At 38.6% G+C, this 20,797-nt stretch overlaps 1 protein-coding gene across 1 annotated transcript in view; it reads left to right on the top strand.

Moving 5' to 3' along the window:
* The first annotated feature begins 800 nt into the window (after positions 1-800).
* BBS4 (Bardet-Biedl syndrome 4) overlaps positions 801-20,797 on the top strand; it is a 66,293-nt gene continuing 46,296 nt past the window's right edge. Inside the window, exon 1 of the mRNA XM_090270054.1 lies at positions 801-872. Within this exon, the coding sequence (XP_090126180.1) occupies positions 849-872 (24 nt within the window). The 5' untranslated portion in view covers positions 801-848. The remainder of the gene's footprint in view (positions 873-20,797) is intronic.

Below are 20,797 nucleotides of genomic sequence, written 5' to 3'. Positions count from 1 at the left end.
CAGGACTGGAAGTTGCTTGAAGAGTCAGTGGGAGAATAGTGAGTGACTGTGAAGGCCTCGGATGTTACTGTACACTACTACAGACTTTATAAACACTGTACACTTAGGTTACACCTAATTTATAAAACACAAGATTAAATCAAGCACAATAGAAAGTTATGCAATCAAGAGTCCCAGTAAACACAAGATGTAGGAGACTGCTGCTGCTATAACAGCATAATTTTTTATAAGTAGAGTAGTACACTATAACAATAAAAAGTATAGTAAGTACATAAGCCGGTAACATAGTTGTTCATTATCAAGTATTATGTACTGTACCTAATTGTATGTGCTATACTTTTATATGACTGGCAGTGCAGTAGGTTTGTCACCACAAACATGTAATGCCTTGCATTATGTTAGGACAGCTCTGATGTCACTAGGTGAGAAGAATTTTTCAGTTCCAATATAATCTTAGGGTTCCTTATTGACCAAAATGTGGTTATGCTATGACTGTAAAGCCAAGCAAGGTCATGCGGCAGGAAAGTTGCACTGCTGTCCCAGGTGTGGCTGGTCACTCCAGCCAGGGCGGTCAGGGGTTTCCCCAGTACCATGCTGACCAAGGGCCGGCAGTGGTAGGGGCCGCCCAGGGATGACTGCGCATTTCCTCATCAGCCCAGACTATCCGTGGGGCAGCACCCAGCCTTTCCCCAGTTTCCAGAAAACCACCAGCGGGGGCAGGCGAAACCGGACCCTCCTACCTACTCCCTTTTCTGTTCAGGCCCCTCCCACTTCCCCAGTCTACAGTTTACGTATGGTCGTCTGGGAAACTGCTTACTTCCGGCCGCGCGGCCTTGGGCGGAGCCAAGATGGCTGAGGAGAGACCTGCGACGGTGAGCGCAGATTATGTATGGTTGGCTCCCAAGGCGGGACTGCACTAGACAGGTCCTTACGGGTCGGGGCGGAGCCGAGTCGAGCGCGAGGCAGACTGTCAGGGGCCCTCTCTCTAACCGGCTGTCCCTGGACTAGTGTGGAGCCGGGCTGGCGACTTGCGGCGGGCGGAGACCCACGGGCCAGCTTCCGGGAAGTGGTCCGCCTGCAAGCAGGGCTGATTCCTTTGCAGCGCCGGGGCCGTGGTTCCCCTTGGGGTCCACTGGACGGAAAAGGGAGCTTTTCATAAAAAATGGCTTTTTTCTAGCCCATTCTTTTCTGTCTTACTGGGTTTGGAAAGGCAGAAACACCTCTTGTGCAGAGGCAGGCAGTTTCTGTTAAGGCCCTGGATTAGGGATTGAATGTGACAAAACCTGCAGGCGTTCAGCGTCACTACCTTCTGCCGGTGGGGCGGGGCTGTGCTGTCTCCTTTGATTAAGTTTAGGCAAGGACTCTTAAGGGATTAATCTCCACAGAGTTGCCATTACAGAATGGCCCAAGTGAATTCGGTGTAACCCAGTAGCACTCATTTTTGAGGCGTATATTCATAATTAGGTATAATTTATAAAATTACAAGCGTGAAACTTTGTTCACCTTATTTTTAGTATTGGGTTTCAGAGCTTGTTCTGCGCATTGGTTAAAATGACTTATTCCTTCGGAATTTATTGCCGTTTGTAAAACGTCCTGGAAAACGCAAGTTTTGGCTGTTAAAGAGCAAGGCTATTATTATCTCTCGGAGGGGCTGTTTGTTTTCTAGTCTCTTTATATTAGAGAAATAAAATTATTTTAGTGTAATCAGGAAACTTGAGTGCAGAGCAGGACAGCGCAAAGATTTTTTTTTAAGCTAACAATTTTTAAAAAATTAAATAGAATGGTTAGTGTTACTAGGTTTTAGATACTGGAAACATACCAAAAAATACTTCGTCTACATAATTTTAAATGTAAAATTTAAAATTTTATCATGGTAATATGGCATTGCTACAAATATAGCTTATATTTTAATTCTCATTGCAGGTATAGAAAAGTGTTCACCAATAGTATGTGAACTGGGTTTTTGTGGTGCCAGAATTGTCTTGTGCTTTTAGGTCTCAAATAATATTTTTAATGGAATGGCTTTTTTCTTTTGATATGACTTTAGCACTTGAGCTTAAAGTTTAATTATTTTCATTATTGTCAAATTTATTGATAGCAGTGTTATTTACAGTAATTATGTCTTTTCAAGTTACCACTGCATGGAAATTTGAGTTTCTGTGTTTTGGAGAAATTGACATTTTAAAAAAACGACCCAACAGTCCTCACAGACCTATATCCTATCAAAATAGAAGCAAAACATATGTGTATAGTACAAGGATATATAGTGCAGTACTGCTCATAGTTGCAAAAAGCTGGAAACAGTGAATGCCCATTGGTGAGGTACTAGATGACTTCTGATATTTCCATATATAAGATGCAGCCATTTATAAGAATGTTAGAACTATATATGCTGACCTGGAGGGATTTCCATGGTACATGTTTAAATAAAAGCTAGATGTGAAGTGGAGTATATTGTGTGATCTTAATTTTGTGACACAAAGGATAAAAACACATGGATCTGTAGATATGGATATATAGATGTGGAGAAGACAAGATCTTAAAAAACTCACAGAGAGAACTTTTAACAAACACATAAATAGAAGTCTTCAAATGCTATAGTAAAGGCTTTGGAGGCCAGGTGACATCCTAGCAAAATGGAGTGAAACTAGCCCAGTGTGGGACACACAGAAATTCTGATTTGCTACCCAAATTATTTAGATTATTACTAGTTCCTTAGGGAGGGAAAATGGGGACTGATATTTATATTTTATTTAAGACTATAATAAATGGTTCGGAGATCTTTTTAAAAAACTGAGCAAATAACACTGGTTTCCATGACTTATAATATTTTTTGTGATTCCCTAATTCCTATTATTTGATGTATTTGTATAAACTACTTTCTTCCAGTAAAGTTTAAGCCTTTCAGAACACAATAAAAATGATTACTTGTGGGGAACCGCTCCTTGTCGTTTAGGAAATTGTAGCCCTGGCCATGAGCCTGACTTGCTGCCCGCCCCCTCCCCGGGCTTGTCTTTAAGTCTCAACAAAAGGCTGCACGGGAGACAGAACCAAAAACCATTCACAGGGTTTCCATGGGAATTGGATTTAAAGAATGCTTGTTATGCTTTAGAACTTGCTCTGCTTTTTTTTTTTTTTTTTTATCTCTTAGTTAACTATAAACAGTCTCTAGCAAGAAATGTATGAAACCTTGCACCTAATGCCAGTGTGGTACCAAAATGTTTAATAGACCCTGACACAGAGTGGTCACTGTGCCCTCTGTAGTGGTGGTACATGTAATCTGTTATTGTTAACTGTAATCCAGGCACCTAAAAGCTATTGATGATTTATGAATTTTGACCTTGTATCTCCCATGCATACCCTTCTCAATAAAAAGCATGAGGGATGGAGGTCTTGCACTTTCTCTACTAGAGTGAACAGCTGCCTCCCTTACCCCCCAGACAAAATACAGTGTTCTGGATAAATTTGTTCTGACGTGGTCGTGAAACCTCTGCTGAACAGAACAGTTTCCAACTGAGCCGGGGCGTTGGAGGCAACTCTGCCTCAATTACTGTATTAGTTGATTTGGTTCAAATAGAGTACCTACCACATATCAAGCATTACATAAATATTTCTTAGATACACAATCACAGAACTACATAAATGAAGAAAGAACAACAAAAAAAAATTTATTCTACATACATCCCAGCTATAAATGAGATCAAGTGGGTTAATAGAATCCTAGAATGTTCTGGAAAGTCTTGAGGGACACATTAAAAAAAAAATATATATATATATATAATTTATTTTATTTCTACTTTGTGTAGGAAGAAGGTTGCTGACTCATGAAGATGCCTTTGAACTGTTAAAATTCTATACTTAGTATGTTCCCAAAGTTAAAAAAAAAAAAATCCTAGATCAAAAACAGTAGAATTCTTCAGCTTTTTAAAAACAGCTTTGTTGGGGTATAATTACACATACCATAAAAGTTATTCGTTTTATTTATTTTTTAAATGATTTTATTTATTTTTAGAGAGAAGGGAAGGGAGGGAGAAGAAGGGAGAGAAACATCAGTGTGTGAGACACACATCCATGTGCCCAGACATTCATTGATATGTTAGACATACATCGATATGTTGCCTCTTGCATGCCCCCCCACTGGGGACCTGATCCGCAGCCTTGACTGGGAATTGAACCAGTGACTGACCTCTCGGTTCGCAGGCTGGAGCCCAGTCCACTGAGCCGCACCAGCCAGCGCAAATTTACCCATTTTAAACATGAAGTTTGATTGATTTTAGTAACTTTATATAGTTGCACAACTATATGTCCATTACACCAAACAGCCAGTCCCTACTCAACCCCAGCACACTGTTGATCTGCTTTCTGTCTCCATAGTTTTGCCTTTTCTAGCAATTCCATAGAACAGAACCACAATATGTAGTCTTATGTGGCCGACTTTAACTTAGCATGTTTATGAAGTTCATATTGTTATATGTAACGGTAGTTTTATTTCTAAGCAGTATTTCATTGTATGAATATATACATGTTGTTTATCCACTAATTGATGGACACTTGGATTGTTTCCTGGTTTGGCTATTATGAATAATGTTATGAATATTGGCATACAAGTTTATGCATGGGTATGTTTTCATATCTGTAGGAATGGGATTGCTCGGTTGTATGGTAAATTTATATTTTAAATTAAAACTGCCAAAACTTTTCCAAACTGGCTGTACCATTTTACATTTCCATGAGCAATGCAAGAATGTTTTAGTTTTTCCACATCTTTGTTAACGCTTGTTTTTTTTTTTTTTAATTTTAGCCATTGTAGTGGATGTGTATTCATAGTTATTTTGGTTTTAATTTGTATTTCCATAATGGATAATGATACTGAGTACTTTTTAAAATGTGCTTATTTGTCCATATCTCTTGGTGAGCTGTCTCTACAAATTTTTTGCCAATTTTTATATTTTTTCATATTTTTCTTTTCCCATTTTTAAATGGGTTGTTTTAGTATTAAGTTTTCTGCTTCTTAAATCAAGACAATAAAATAGCTAAAAGAACAAATTGTTATCTTGTATTTTGAGGATTAATTTTTGTTGTTATGAACTGTATCTTCTAAAAGAGTGAATAAAAGGTTGTATGTAGGTTTTAAATAACAATATAATGGAAACTTGTGTTTCTAGCACACAGATTAAGAAATAAGTCATTAACAATAACTTTAAAATCCACTGAATATTTCTCCCCTGCTGCATTTTCCTCCTTCCCCATCAGAAGTAATCTTGTCCCTCAATTTTATGTTATTTTGTTTTTTAAAAATGGTTTTACCATATTTAATACCCCTAAACAATATATTGAGTTTATTTTATTTCTTAGAGAGAGGAAGTGGGGGGGAGAGAAAAACTTCGATTTGTTGTTCCACTTATTTATGCATTCATTGGTTGCTTCTTGTATATACCCTTACCGGCGATGGAATCCACAACTTTGGCACATGAGGATGACACTCTTAACCAGCTGAGCTACCTGGCCAGGGCCTATACTGGATTTTAAAAACTAATGTTTAGTTTGTTCATTTCTTAATGATGTGTAGTATCCCATTATAGGAAAATACAATTACTTTATCCATTATACTAAATAGAGATTTGGGTTGGTTCTGATTTTTTTTAAGCTGTATTGAGGTATAATTGACAAAGTTGTAAGATATTTAAAGTGCATGAAGATAACCTGATATAAATATATTGATACATTGTAAAAGGATTCCCACCATCAATTTAATTAACATATCTGTCACCTCAGCCCCCATTTTTTTTGTGTGAGAACGTTTAAGTTCTACTCTCTTAGCAAATTTCAGTTTACAACACAATACATTGTTAACTATAATCACCATGCTATACATTAGATCCTTAGACTTTGTTCATCCTATAACTGAAATTCTTCCAACCTTAGGAACCACTTTTCTATTTCCTATTAAGTTCAGCCTTTTTATTTTTTAATCCGATTTTTAGTTATTAAAAAGAATGCTGCTATGAACAGGGCTAGCTAGGACTAGAGTAAGGCAAAATTTCAAAAGTAAGAGTGTCTCAGACCTGGCTATAGACATTCTTATATGAGGTCTGTCCAGAAAGCATCCTGCCATATAATATGAGAAATAGAGACATTTCATGAAGAAGATACAAGATGCAAGAAACATTGTACATAGGACAATGATACCTCACTCCCCTTCAAATTAGGCACGTTGGGACCTCACACAGTTCTGCTAGCATGTCTTCCACTGCTCAAAACACTGAAAAATCCTTTGTTAGAATCACCATCAGCTGCCCCATCATATTTTCCTGAATCTCATCGACAGTCTGAAATCTCTTCCTTTTCAAAGGTGATTTTAGTTTTGGGAAAAGCCGGAAGTTGCAGAGTGTCAGATCTGGGCTGTAGAGGGGCTGAGTAACCTGGGTGATTGGATGTTTTTCAAAAAAACTCTCCATGAGATGTGACGCAGGAGCTGATGTGTTGTCATGATGAAGCTGCCAGTCACTAGTCGCCCACAGCTGTTGCTGTTCTTGTATTGCATCCCTCAACTGACCAAGAACATTGAGGTAGTACTCCATATTAATTGTTTTTCCTGGAGAGGTGTCCTTGTGATGGACGACACCTTCCAATCAAAAAACACAATGAACATGGTCTTGACCTTGCTGTGACTTTGCCCTGCCTCCTTCAGGCATGGAGAACCAGGTGACTTCCATTGGGAACTGGGCCTTCATTTCTGGCTCATAGCCATAGACCCATGATTCTTCTCTTGTTATGACCTTGAGGAACTCTGGTTCATTGGTAGCAGTTTGAATCAAGTCATTAGCAACTGCAGCAAGATGTTCCTTCTGCTCTGGTAGCTGAAGCCACAGAACAGATTTCGCCATGACACATTTCATGCCAAAATCCTGCATCAAAATCTCGGACACAGTAATTTATGGAATCTCCAGATCATCTTCTAGTTTTTGCACTGTCAGTCGCCGATCTTTGTTGATTGCAGCTCATACACATTCAACATGTGTACTGCTTGTTGCAGGCCTTCCAGAATGTCAATCACTTTCAACAGATTCTTAACCATCTTTGAAGTGTTTGTGACACACTCTTTTTTTTTTAGGTATATTTTATTGATTATGCTATTACAGTTTTCCCAATATTTTTTCCCTTTGCCCCGCACCGCCCAGTACTCACTTCCCTACAGCAGTCCCCCCTGGTTCATGTCCATGAGTAGTGTATATAAGTTCCTTGGCTTCTCCATTTTTTTTTTCCTATATTTAACATCCCTCATCTATTTTGTTCCTACCAATTATGCTTCTTAATCCCTGCACCATATCTCCCATTCTCCCCCTCCGCACTCATAACCCTCCATATGATCTCCATATCTATGATTTGATCCTGTTCTAGTTGTTTGCTCAGTTTGTTTTTGATTCAGTTGTTGATAGTTGTGAGTCTGTTGTCATTTTACTGTTAATAGTTTTGATCTTCATTTTCTTAAATAAGTCACTTTAACATTTCATATAATAATGGCTTAGTGATGATGAACTCCTTTATCTTTACCTTGTCTGGGAAGTACTTTATCTTCCCTTCCATTCTGAATGATAGCTTTTCTGGATAGAGTAATCTTGGTTGTAGTCCTTGCTTTTCATCACTTTGAATACTTCTTGCCAGTCCCTTATTGCCTGAGAAGTTTCTTCTGAGAAATCAGCTGATAGTCTCATGGGAACTCCTTTGTAGGTAATATCTTCTCTTGCTGCTTTTAAGATTTTCTCTTTATGTTTAACCTTTGGCACTTTAATTAAGTTGTGTCTGGTGTGGTTCTCTTTGGGTCTAGCTTATTTGGAACTCTCTGTGCTTCCTGGGCTTGTATTTCTATTTCCTTCCCCAAATTAGGGACATTTTCCTCCTTTATTTCTTCATATAAGTTTTGAATTTCTTGCTTGTCCTCTTCCTCTGGCATCCCTATGATTTGGATGTTGGCACTTTTGGAGATGTCCCAGAGTCTTACACTCTCCCCGTTTTTTTTTTTTTTTTTTTGAATTCTTGTTTCTTCATTTTGTTCCAGTTGGCTGTTTATTTCTTCCTTATGTTCCAAACCGTTGATTTGAATCCTGGCTTCCTTCCTGTCACTGTTGGTTCCCTGTGTATTTTTCTTTATTTCACATTGTATAACCTTCACGTCTTCCTTTATTTTGTGGCCGAGCATCCTGATCACCAGTGTTTTGAACTCTACATCTTGATAGGTTGGCTATCTCCTTTTCACTTAGTTCTTTTTCTGGAGTTTTGATCTGTTCTTTTATTTGGGCCATACTATTTGACAGCCTTCCTGTATTTGCTTCTGTGTATTAGGTAGAGCTGCTGCACCTGTTACGTTGTAAGGGGTGGAGCCTTAGGTATTTGTCACTGCTAGGTGACCTGTTTCACCACGTTGTGGTGCTGTATGTGGGGGAGGGATCAGAGAAGGAACAATGCTGCTTGCTCAGCATTCGCCTATTTTCCAGTCACTTTATCCAATTCCTGTATGTGACTGGTGCCGTGCTAACTTGCTCTGGCCATGGTTCCCAGAGTGGGTGGGTTTTCAGACTCTAGGACCATGGGGGCCCTCAAAACAGACTCTCCTGAGAGATGGGCAGTTTTTCCTGCTGCCCCAACACCCACTGGTTTTCACAGCCAGAAACTGAGGTTTTATTTTCCCAGTGCTGGAACAATGAGCTGCGTGGTCTAGCCTGGGGCTGGGTTCACTCCCCAGTTGTTCCTCCTGACTTTTATCTGCCACAGGTGAATGTGGGACCACTTGTTCTGCTAACCGCAGCTACTGTCCTGCCATCACCGCCTTACTTTCACCACACCATGGCCTTTCCACCCCTGCTCCCCATCTGTGCCCCTCCTACCCAACTGGATGAACATTTCTTCTTAAATCCTTGGTTGTCAGACTTCCATACAGTTCGATTTTCTGGATGTTCTGGCTTTTTGTTTTGAGGTAATTATTATTCTTATGGTTGTGCAAGGAGGTGAAGCGTGTCTACCTATACCTCCATCTTGGCCGGAAGTCAATTTGTGCCACACTTTTATTTGTGCTGCACTCACTGCATCATCCTCAAAAGCCTTCTGATACATCTGATAGGTTTCCACCATGGAGTGTTCAAGCTTAATGCAAAATTTGATGCAGATTCATTGCTTTACTTGCTCAATTATTTTGAATGCAATGGTCATGCAATACACATGCTCACTCTACGGCATACCACCCCCACTGACTAGTACAGTGAAGTTGTTATTGTTCACACATGCACATTCCAGTCCACTCTCCTTGGCTTCCAGGTTACATTGATGTTGCACAAACTCTTTTCGTTTTATTAACAATGGCTGGACTTCTTCCAGAGAGACTTCATATATGTCTCCTTATATAAGAGTTTCTCTAGTGTATTTCTGCAAATGGATTGCTGGTCCATGGGGTATGTACATCTTCAACTTCATTACTTATAGGAAATTCTAAGGTGGTTATAACAATTTATACTTCTACCACCAGTTCCTGTTGCTTAAATCCTCGATATTGTTTCAATTTAACCTTTTGTCAATATGGAGGGTATGAAATGAAGAATTTATGTGAGATTAGTTTACATTTCCCTGATTATCAATAAGGTAGAGCACCGTTGGTTTTCACATTTTCTTTGCTGTGCTGTGCCTGGTTCAGGTGTTGCTTTTTTTTCTATTTGCTCTTTTTATTGATTTGTAGTTATTTACAGTTTCTGGCTTTTTTTTTTCAGTTGTGTTTTGTATTGCAAATATCTTAGTTTTCTGTCTTTACTTCCTTTTTGGAACAGAAGTTACTAATTTTAATGTAGTTGAATATTTAGATCTTTTTATTTTAAAAATTTTTTTCAATCACAGTTTACATATAATATTGTGTTAGCTTCAGGTCTACAATATAGTGGTTAGACATTTACATACCCTATGAAGTGATCACCCTGCTCAGCCTAGTACCCATCTGACACCACACATAGTTATTACAATGTTATTGACTATATTCCCTGTGCTGCACTTTATGTCTCTGTGACTTGTTTTTATAACTGGCAACTTGTACTCCTTAATCCCTTTTATCTTTTCCATCCATCCATCCCTTCAAGCCCATTCCATCTGGTTACCATCAGTTTGTTCTCTGTATCTGTGAGTTTGTTTCTGTTTTGTTTGTTTATTTTGTTGTTTAGATTGCACAATTAAATGAAAGCATATATTTATCTTTCTTTGTTTGACTTATTTTACTTAGCATAATATTGTCTAGGTCCATCCATGTTGTCACATATGGTAAGATTTCATTTTTCTCATGGCTGAGTAATATTTCATTGTATATATGTACCACATCTTTATCCATTTGTCTATCATTAGACATCTAGGTTGCTTCCATATCTTTGCTATCATAAATGATACTACAGTGAAGTAGGGGAGCATGTATCTTTTTCAATTAGTGTTTTATATTTCTTTGGATAAATAACTAGAAGTGGAATTTGTGGGTCACATGGTAGTTTTATTATTAATATTTTGAGTAACCTCCATACTGTTTACCACAGTGGCTGCACCAGTTTACAACTGCACCAGCAGTGCTTGAGGTTACTCTTATCTCCCCATCCTCCCCAAAACGTGTTGTTTGTTTATTATTAATGATAAGCATTCTGACAGGTGTGAAGTAGTATCTCATTGTGGTTTTAATTTGTATTTCTCTGACGATTAGTGATGTTGAGCATTTTTTCATGTCTTTTGGCCATCTGAATGTCCTCTTTGGAGAAGCAGGTCTTCTGGCCATTTTTTAATTAATTAATTAAAAAATTTATTTATTTATTTTTGTTACACTTGTCCCGCTTTTTCCCACATTGCTTCCCCCCACCCCGCCACCCCTCACCCCCCAGTCAATCCCCACCCTGTTAGCACATTGTCCATGTCCATGGGTCATTTTTACTACTTCCTTGAATACACCTTTCCCCTTCTTTGCCCTCTTTCCCCCTCCCCCATCCACCCTGGTCACTATCAATCTGTTCCTTGTTTGCCTCTGGTTCTACTTTGCTCATTTCTTTGTGGTATTCATTAGTGTCCTGTATTAGGTGATGTCATATGGCATTTGTCTTTTGCCACCTGGCTTATTTCGCTAAGCATAGTACTCTCCAGTTCTATCCATGCTGTTGCAAATTGTAGAAGTTCCTTCTTTCTTTCACTTGCATAGTACTCCATTGCGTAAATGTACCACAATTTTTTAATCCACTCACCTACAGATGAGCACTTAGGTTGTTTCCAGCACCTGACTATTGTAAATAGTGCTGCTATGAACACAGGGGTGCATAGTTTTTTTGAATTGGTGTTTCAGGATTCTTCGGGTGTAATACTACCAATGGAATTGCTGGATCAAAAGACAGTTCCATTTTTAGTTTTTTGAGGAAATTCCATGTAGTTTTCCGTAGTGGCTGCACCAGTCTGCATTTCTACCAACAGTGCACTGGGGTTCTCTTTTCTCTACATTCTCTCCAGCACTTTTTGTTTATTATTTGTTGAGGATGGCCATTCTGACTGGTATGAGGTGGTATCCCATTGTGGCTTTAATTTGCATCTCTCTGATGGCTAGTGATGTTGAGCATTCTTCTTCTTTTTTTTTATATGCTTTATCGATTATGCTGTTATAGTTGACCCAATTTCTTTTCCGTTTGTTCCCCTCCACCCAGTGACCACCCCCTCCCTCCAGTTGCCCCCCACTTAGTCCATGCCCATTGGTTGTGCATATAGTTCTTCTCAACATCTTCATGTCTACTCCACTCCCTTCTACTATGCTTCTTAATTCCAGTACCATCTCCCTCCCTTTCCCCACTTACCCCTCCCAGCTGACCTCCCCCCAAAATGTTCCCCATACCTGTAATTCTTTTCCCACTCTCATTGCCAACTTACTTTGCCTCTGTTTTGATTCCCTAGCTTCTGTTGTTGGTTGTTGTGATACAGCTTTCATTTTAATGTTCATAGTTCTGATCCTCTTTCTCCTAAACAAGTCCCTTTAACATTTCATATGACAGTGGTTTGGGTCTGATGAACTCCTTCAGTTTTACTTTGTCCTGGAAGCACTTTCTCTGCCCTTCTATTCTGAATGACAGCTTCACTGGATAGAGTAATCATGGTTGTAGGTTTTTGCTTTTCATTACTTTGAATATTTCTTGCCAGCCCCTTCTTGCCCGCAGAGTTTCTTTTGAGAAATCAGCTGATAGTCTAATTGGGACCCCTTTGTACATAATTCTTCTCTTCTCTCTTGCTGCTTTTAAGATTCTCTCTTTATCCTTAATCTTTGGCATTTTGATTATAATGTATCTTGATGTGGTTCTTCCTGGGTCCAGTTTTTTTGGAACTCTCTGTACTTCCTGGACCTGTAAGTCTGTTTCCTTCCCCAAGTTAGGGAAGTTCTGCTTCATTATTTTTTCACATAATTTTTCAATTTCTAGTTCTTCTTTTTCACCTTCTGGCAACCCTATGATTTGACATTGGCCTGCTTATAGCTGTCCCGTAGGTTTCTGAGCCTCACCTCATTTTCCTCACTTTTCGTTTCCTCTTTCTGCACTGGCTGACTGTTTGTTCCTTCACTATGTTCTGATTTGTTGATTTGATACCTGGTTTTCTTTCCCTCTCCACTAGTTTCATATGTGTTTTCATTAATTTCAGCAGGACTAGCCTTCATTCCTTCCCCGTCTTGTTAAGATCTGCTGTTAGGTCTGTAAGCATTTGTATTACCAAAGATCTGAACTGTGCCTCAGAAAGATTTCCTATCTGCTGCTTTGTTAGATTAGATATTTGCTGTCTGGTCAGCTGCATGATTGGGATCTCTATCATGATCTGTGCCATCCTGACTGTTTTGTGTTTACCTTTACTTCCTGGGCAGGGCTGTCCCACCTCCTACGCTATAGGAGGCAGAGCTCCGTGCACTCATCACTACCGGGCGACCCTTCTCGCCACACTGTGGTGTTTTGTGTGGGGGTGGGGTCCAAGATGGATTCCTGCTGTCACTCTCCGCTGATAGACTGGGAGCCTCTTCGTACATCTCCATGCCCTCTGGGCCTCACAACCAAGGCAATGGGGGTCTGCCTTCCCCGGCGTTGGAATCACGAGCTGACTGGTTTGGTCTGCAGCTGGGGGTGCTCCCCAGGTGCTTCTTGCCTTCCCTTAAATACGGCTGTCTGTGCTTACCGCTGTCCCGCCACAGTTGGCATAGCTGCTGCTGCCACCAGCACAGCTTGACCTCTCCACCCTGGCTTTGCCCTTCCTACCTGTCTGGACGAGCACCACTTGTTTATAACTTCATATGTTGAACTTATATTTATTTTCTGGAACTTCTGGTTATTTCTGGTTTTTCGGTAGTTGTCTCCCTTCTTAGTTGTGGAGGGAGACAGAGCATGTCAGTCTAGGCCTCCATCTTGGCGGGAAGTCTATTTTGTTGAGGATTTTAGCATCTATGTTCATCAGTGATATTGGCCTGTAGTTTTCTTTCTTTGTTGTGTCTTTACTTGGTTTTGGAATTAGGGTAATACTGGCTTCATAGAAATAGTTTGGTAGTCTTCCCTCTTCTAGGATTTTTTGGAATAGTTTGAGAAGAGTAGGAGTTAGTTCTTCCCTAAATGTTTTGTAAAATTTGCCTGTGAAGCTATCTGGCCCAGGACTTTTGTGTGCTGGGAGTTTTTTGATTACTGCTTCAATTTCACTAGTTGTTATTGGTCTCCTCAGGCTTTCTGCTTCTAAATTCAGTTTTGGAAGGTTATATGTTTCCAGAAATTTGTCCATTTCACCCAGGTTGTCAAATTTGTGGTCATATAGTTGTTCGTAGTAATTTATTACAATCCTTTGTATTTCTGTGGTATGGGTTGTGATTTTTCCTCTTCCATATCTGATTTTATTTATTTGGGTCCTCTCTCTTTCTTTCTCTCTCTCTATCTCTCTCTCTTTTTCTGGACGAGCTTGTTAAAGCCTTGTCAATTTTGTCTATCTTTTCAAAGAATTAGCTCTTGGTCTTATTGATCTTTTGAATTGTTTGTTTAGTCTCTATGTCATTTAATTCTCCTCTGATCTTGCTGATTTCCTTCCTTCTACTTGCTCTGGGCTTTGTTTGTTGTTGTTTCTCTAGTTCTTTTAGCTGTTGGGTTAGATTTTTTATTAGAGTTTCCTCTATCCTTTTTAGATAGTCCTATATTGCTATGAACTTCCCCTCAGGACTGCCTTCACTGTGTCCCATAGGTTTTGGACTGTTGTGTGTTCATTTTCATTTGTTTCCAGAAATTTTTGATTTCTTTCTTGATGTCATTGTTAACCCATTCATTATTTAATAGCATATTTTTCATTCTTTATGAATTTGAGTGTTTTTAATTTTTTTTTTTTTTTTGAGGTTGGTTTCCAGTTTCAGGCCTTTGTGATCTGAGAAGATGCTTGATATGAATTTAATTTTCTTGAATTTGTTGAGGTTTGTTTTGTGTTCTACCATGTGGCCTATATTTGAAAATGTTTCATGTGCACTTGAAAAGAATGTATATTTTGCTTCTCTAGGGTGAAAAGTTCAATATATATCAACTGAGTCCATTTGATCTAGAGTGTTGTTCAATGCCTCAATATCTTTGGTGTTTCTTTGCTTCAAATATCTGTCCATTGTTGACAATGGGGTGTTAAAGTCCCCTACTATGAGTGTGTTGCTGTTGATATCCTTCTTGTAGTCTTCCAATATTTTCCTTACATATTTGGGTGCTCCTATATTGGGTGTGTATATGTTTACCAGGGTTATAACTTCTTGATGGATTGTTCCCTTAAGTATTATGAAATGTCCTTCTTTGTCTTTTTTTATGGCCTTTGCTGTGAAATCTATTTTGTCTGATATAAATATTGCTACTCCCACTTTTTTTTCATGTCAATTTGCTTGAAATACTTTTTTCCATCCCTTCTCTTTCAGTCTGTGTAGATCTTTTGTTCTGAGGTGGGTCTCTTGTAGACAGCATATATGTGGGTCATGTTTTCTTATTCATTCCACTACCCTATGTTTTTTATTGGAGCATTTAATCCGTTTACATTTAAGGTTATTATTGATAGGTACTTACTCATTGTGATTTTTTTTCCCCTTTATATCTGTGTTCTCTCTTTCTTACTCTTTTTATACATCTTAAAGCAGTTCCTTTAGCATCTCTTGCAATGCTGATTTGGTGGAAATGTATTCCTTAGCCTTCTTTTTGTCTAGAAGACTCCTTATTTCACCTTCCATTTTGAAAGAGAACCTTGTTGGGTAGAGTAGTCTTGGTTGTAGGCCTTTGTTTTCATTGCTTGAAATATTTTTTGCCATTCCTTTCTGGCTTGTAGTGTTTCTGTTGAGAAATCCACTGATAGTTTTATTGGAGCTCCCTTGTATGTTATTTGCTGTTTCTCTCTTGCTACCTTTAGAATTTTCTCTTTGTCTTTGAATGTCACCATTTTAATTATGATGTGTCTTAGAGTGGGCCTCTTTGGGTTTATCTTCAATGGGACCCTCTGGGCTTCTTGGACTTGTGTGACTTTTTCTCTCCTCAAGTCAGGGAAGTTTTCTGTCATAACTTTTCAAACACATTTTTTATCCCTTGCTCCCCTTCATCTCCATCTGATATCCCTATGATACAGATATTGTTATGTTTCATGTTGTCCTGCAGCTCTCTTAAAACCTCTTTATTCTTTTTCAGTCTTTTCTAGTTTTGTTGCACTGTCTGGAAATTTTTTTCTATGTAGTCCTCCAGCTCGCTGTTCCAATCCTCTGCTTCCTCTAGCCTGCTTTTTATTCCTTCTACTGTGTTCTTCAGTTCAGAGTTATATTCTTCATTTCCTCCTGGATCTTATTGATAGTTTCTATGTCCTTTTTAATGCTGGTGTAGTTTGAAGTAAGTTCCTTGTTAGCTTCCCTGGAGTTCATTGTAGTTTCCCTGGAGTTCTCTAGAGTTCCTCTGGAGGTCCTTGTAGTTTTCTCTGAGTTTGTCACGTTCATTGAGCTTTTTTATAATCATTCTTCTCAATTCCATGTCTGATAGTTTGCTTGTGTTTGTTTCATCTAAGCACTCTTTCTGAGGATTCCTCTTTTCCTTTCATTGGAGGGTTGTTTCTTTGTCTCCCCATTTTAAGTGACTCCTCTTGTTTGTTTTTGTTTCTTAGATTTGTCTAATTTGATTTCCTGCCTTGTGGTGTGACCTTCTGTAATAAGAGACCTGGGTGATTCAGTGGTGCAGTCTCTTTGATCTCCTGAGCTTGATGCTCTTGGGATGCCCTTTATGCCATTTGTTTAGGATGTCTGGTTGTATTTCTGTTTTGGTTGTTGTTTTGTTGCTCTTTGGTGGAAACTTCCCTCTGGCTAGCTGACTGAGAGTCACTCTGCCCACCATGTCTTGAATTCTTTTGTGGAGATGCTGTTAAAACATAAACACACAACCCAGGAAAGAAACCCACACCCTCAAAAATATTCCTCACCCACAATCACACTACCAGCAGCAAATGAGCCAGTATTAGTATAAATGTAAAGAGACTATGACTTATACTAAAGGAAAAACAAATTAGAGTTGGCTAACTGAAAGAAAGATGATTTTTGAGAGGGCAGGTGGAAGAGTAATAATAGTAATAATAGTAGTGAGTAGGGACAAGGCGTTGTGAGACAGTAAGTAATATTTACATTGTATGTTGAAAAAGGGAGGGGAGAAGGCAGAATGAAGTGAGAGAGTGGAAGTGTTAGTATTAGGTTTATACAGAAATTATGTTATATATTTAGTGCAAGAGGGAACATAAACAAAACAAACAAACAAAGATAAGAAAAGAGGGAGAGAAGGTAGGAAACAGATTAAAGAAAGAGCTTTTCTTCAGTACAGCCTTTGGGCTATGATTGATATAGGTGGAATGGGAATAAGAAGGAAAAAAGAAAGAAAGAAAAGTTTAAGAGTTATTCGAAGGAAAGGGAAGTGAATTTGAGATGATAGAGGGGGTAGGTATACTGAGAATGGGGAGTCGAAACCAGGCTAAGAGAGGGAAAATCTTGTCAAATTTAAGCTGAAAGAATGGATACTAGTGGTAGTAGGAGAGAAAATAGAATTTAAGACCAAGATAAGAAGGGAGGAGCAACATACGATATTTGGAATAAACTGTAATATAACTAGTGACTTTAAATGCATAAACTGGGAGGACAAGAAAATAACTCATGAAAAATACTGGGGTGGAATTTGTCCCAGTAATATCTGGTTTTTACCGCTTTCTGCTCTTTCTGGATCTGCCCCTGGTCGAAATTCCACAGGTTTCATATCTTCCTTTCTGGCTGGCTGGCTGTGAGATCTGCTGTGAGCTACACTGAGTAGGGTCCCCCCTGCTGGTCCTGTGGTACCCTCTAGTGCTCTTCATTTTTGTTTAGCAACGCTACTATGCTGGCAAGCTGGTGTGCACACCTGTGGTCCTTGCCCAGTCTCAGTTCTTGTTTCGGCTCCCCTTCCAAAAAAAGTCTCCATGTAGTTTCCAAACTGCAGCACTAGTCTGCATTTTTGTTTGACAGAACCTTTGTGTGCACATCCTCAGGCGCAGGGTTGCCTGTCTAGGAGGTCCCTACCAAGTCTCAATTCACAGTTTCTTGAAGTCAGAGCTGGCTTCTGTCTTCTGGCGCCTCTGACTGTTTAACCAAACCTCACTGACTCCCTCCCAGACATTGCTGGTCAGGGCGCCTATGGTGGGAGCGCAGTTTCCAAGCAGATCCCTTTCGGTGCAGTGGAGGCTGTGGGCTGGGAAGCCTGATGACTCCGTTTGGAGAGTGTGGGCATTGGTTTCTGCCCTCTCCCACGCTGCTCCAATGTTCCCATCCCTGTTCACTCTATCTGAAAGCCGAATCCTTCCACGATAGGAGAAAGCGGACAACACTGCTACTTACTCCACTTCCATTTTTTCCTTATTTATTTTTGGTGTTATATTGTATGAGTTCCTTACATGTTTTGGATATTAACCCTTTATAGCATGTATCATTCTCCCATTTCGTACATTGTCTTTTTGTTTTGTTAATGGCTTCCTTTGCTGTGCAGAAACTTTTTATTTTGATATACAAAGTTTCATTTGCTTATTTTTTCTGTTTTTCTCTTGCACGAGGATGCCTATCCAGAAAAAAAAAAAAAAATGGTAAGAGTGATGTCAAAGGGTTTACTGCCTGTGTTTTCTTCTAGGAGTTTTATGTTTTCAGCTCTTATATTTACATCTTTAATCAACTTTGAGCTTATTTTTTATATGGTGTAAGAAAATGGTCTAGTTTCATTTTTCCCAGCACTATTTATTGAAGAGACTATCTGTATTTTACCCCATTGTATATCCTTGCCTCTATAAAGGCGTGGGTTTATATCTGGGTTCTCTCTTCTGTTTCATTGACCTATTTTAGTTTTCATGCCAGTACCAAGATGCTTTGATTACTCTAGCCTTGTAGTATAGTTTGATATCCACTCACGTGATATCTCCAACTTTATTCTTTTTTCTCAAGATTGCTTTGGCTGTTCAGGGTCTTTTGTGGTTTTATATAAATTTTAGGATTATTTGTTTTAGTTTTGTGAAAAACACCATTGGTATTTTCATAGGATTACGTTGAATTTATAGATTGCTTTGGGTAGTATGGACATTTTAAGGATGTTTATTCTTCCTGTCCATGAACATGGTGTATGCTTCCATTTATTTGTATCTTCTTCAATGTCTTATAGTTTGTCGAGTACTGGTCTTTTGCCTCTTTGGTTAAATTTATTCCTAGGTATTTTATTCTTTTTGATGCAATGTAAATGGGGTTGTTTTCTTAATGTTTTTTCTTAACTGGTTTCTGCTTTTATATATTGTTGAAGTAATCCTTCCCTAACTTTATGTTTTGAAAGGTTTTAAAATTTGTCTTTTTCATTTCAGTCTTCAATCTATTTTACTTCATTATCATTTCTCCGATAAAGCTTTTTCTCTTGAAGTCTATTTTGTCTAATATTAATATTGCTACTTTGGTTTTCATTTTGTTTCTATTTCTGTGGTGTAACTTTTGCCATCTTTTTACTTTGTGTTTCTTTTCCCTTAGATTTGTCTTTATACAAATAGCATAAATCTATATTTAAAAAAATTCATCCTCATAATCTGTCTTTTCATTGGGAAATTTCTTTTTTTTTTTCTTCTGTTCATGCAACCCCTCCCTCCTCTTTTGGGCTGAGTTTCTTATTTTCTTCCTGTGCTTCTCTCATTTCATTCCTAAGAAGTTACGTATTCTATTCTTTGGTCTTCCTTTAGTGAGTATTTCAGTTTTTAAAATAGTATATACTTAAAGTTCAAACTTAAAGTTGAATAATACAGGGATCCTTGAATGCTTTATTGCTCATTGCCTTCTGCCAATTCATGCTATTGTTGTTCATTTTTGTGCTTTTTATATTTCTCAACACCACAAATTATACTTTTTGACTCTGTTTTATTCAGTCAGTAGATACTTAGAATAGTTTCCTTTGCTTGTTCACTCCTTCATTCAAGGGCTATTTTCCTTTTTCCCTAATGTATAGCCTTTGAGTCTATTTGGTGAGTTTAAAAACTCAGATATTACTTGTCTGATAGTTATTTTAATCTGCCATTGTTCTTGAAAGTTAGTTTGATTGGTCTAAGTGTTTAAAAGAACAGGGGTTGGCAAAGTGTTTTTTAAAGGACCAGTAATAAGTATTTTAAAATGTGTGGGCCAACCCCCTGGCTGCTGTGGCTCAGTGGATTGAGCGTCGGCCTGCGAGCCAAGTGTCGCTGGTTCGATTCCCAGTCAGGGCATATGACTAGGTTGTATGTCAGGTCCCCAGTTGGGGGCGCGAGTGAGAGGCAACCACATAGTGATGTTTCTCTCCCTCTCTTTCTCCTTTCCCCTCTCTCTAAAAATAAATAAATAAACAAACAAATAAATAAATAAAATATGTTTAAAAAAATGTGTGGGCCATACAGGTTCTCAAGTAACTCAGCTAGGCAGTTTGTAGTGTACAAGCAACTGCAGACAATGTATCAACATGTGAGTGTTACTGTGTTCTGAGAAAATTTTGTTGATAGATTTGAATTTTATGTAATTTTCATGTTACAAAATATTAAGTATTTTTAACCATTAAAAAATGTAAAAACCATTCTTTGCTCATGGGCTGTACAAAAACAGGCTGGATTTGACCTGTAGGCTATAGTTTTTGCTGACCTTGTTTTTAGATTAACATTTATTTTACTTAGCATCTAACACTTGGAAGTAATTATTATTCTTTCTCTTTATTTTATTTTATTGTTGTTTAATTACAACTGTCCCAATTTTTCCTCCATTGCTCTCCCCTGCCCCATACCCCCAGCTCCCACAGTCAGTACCCACCCTGTTGTTCATGTTCATACTTGTTCCTTGACTAGATCCTTCCCCTCTCCCCCCTTGTCACTGTTAGTCTGCTCCTTGTTTACATGCCTCTAGTTCAGTTTTGCTCGTTTGTTTGTGTTGTTCATTAGGTTCTTGTATTAGGTGATATCATATGGTATTTGTCTTTTGTTGCCTGGTTTATTTTGCTAAGCATAATTTTCTCTAGTTCTATCTATGTTGTCACAAATGGCAGGAGTTCCTATTTTCTTTCTGCTGAGTAGTATTCCATTGTGTAAATGTACCACAATTTTTTGATCTACTCATCCACCGATGGGCACCTAGGCTGTTTCCGCCACTTGGCTATTGTAAATAGTACTGCTATGAACATTGGGGTGCACAGGTTCTTCTGAATTGGTGTTTCAGTAATTATAGTGTCTTAAAATGTGATACTGACTTTCA

The sequence above is a fragment of the Furipterus horrens genome, unplaced genomic scaffold (genome assembly GCF_987537825.1).
Source record: "Furipterus horrens unplaced genomic scaffold, mFurHor1.1.pri manual_scaffold_3, whole genome shotgun sequence".
NCBI classification, from domain to species: Eukaryota; Metazoa; Chordata; class Mammalia; order Chiroptera; family Furipteridae; genus Furipterus; species Furipterus horrens.
The sequence above is the reverse complement of the archived record's forward strand: the minus strand, read 5'-3'. Positions and strand labels throughout refer to the sequence as shown.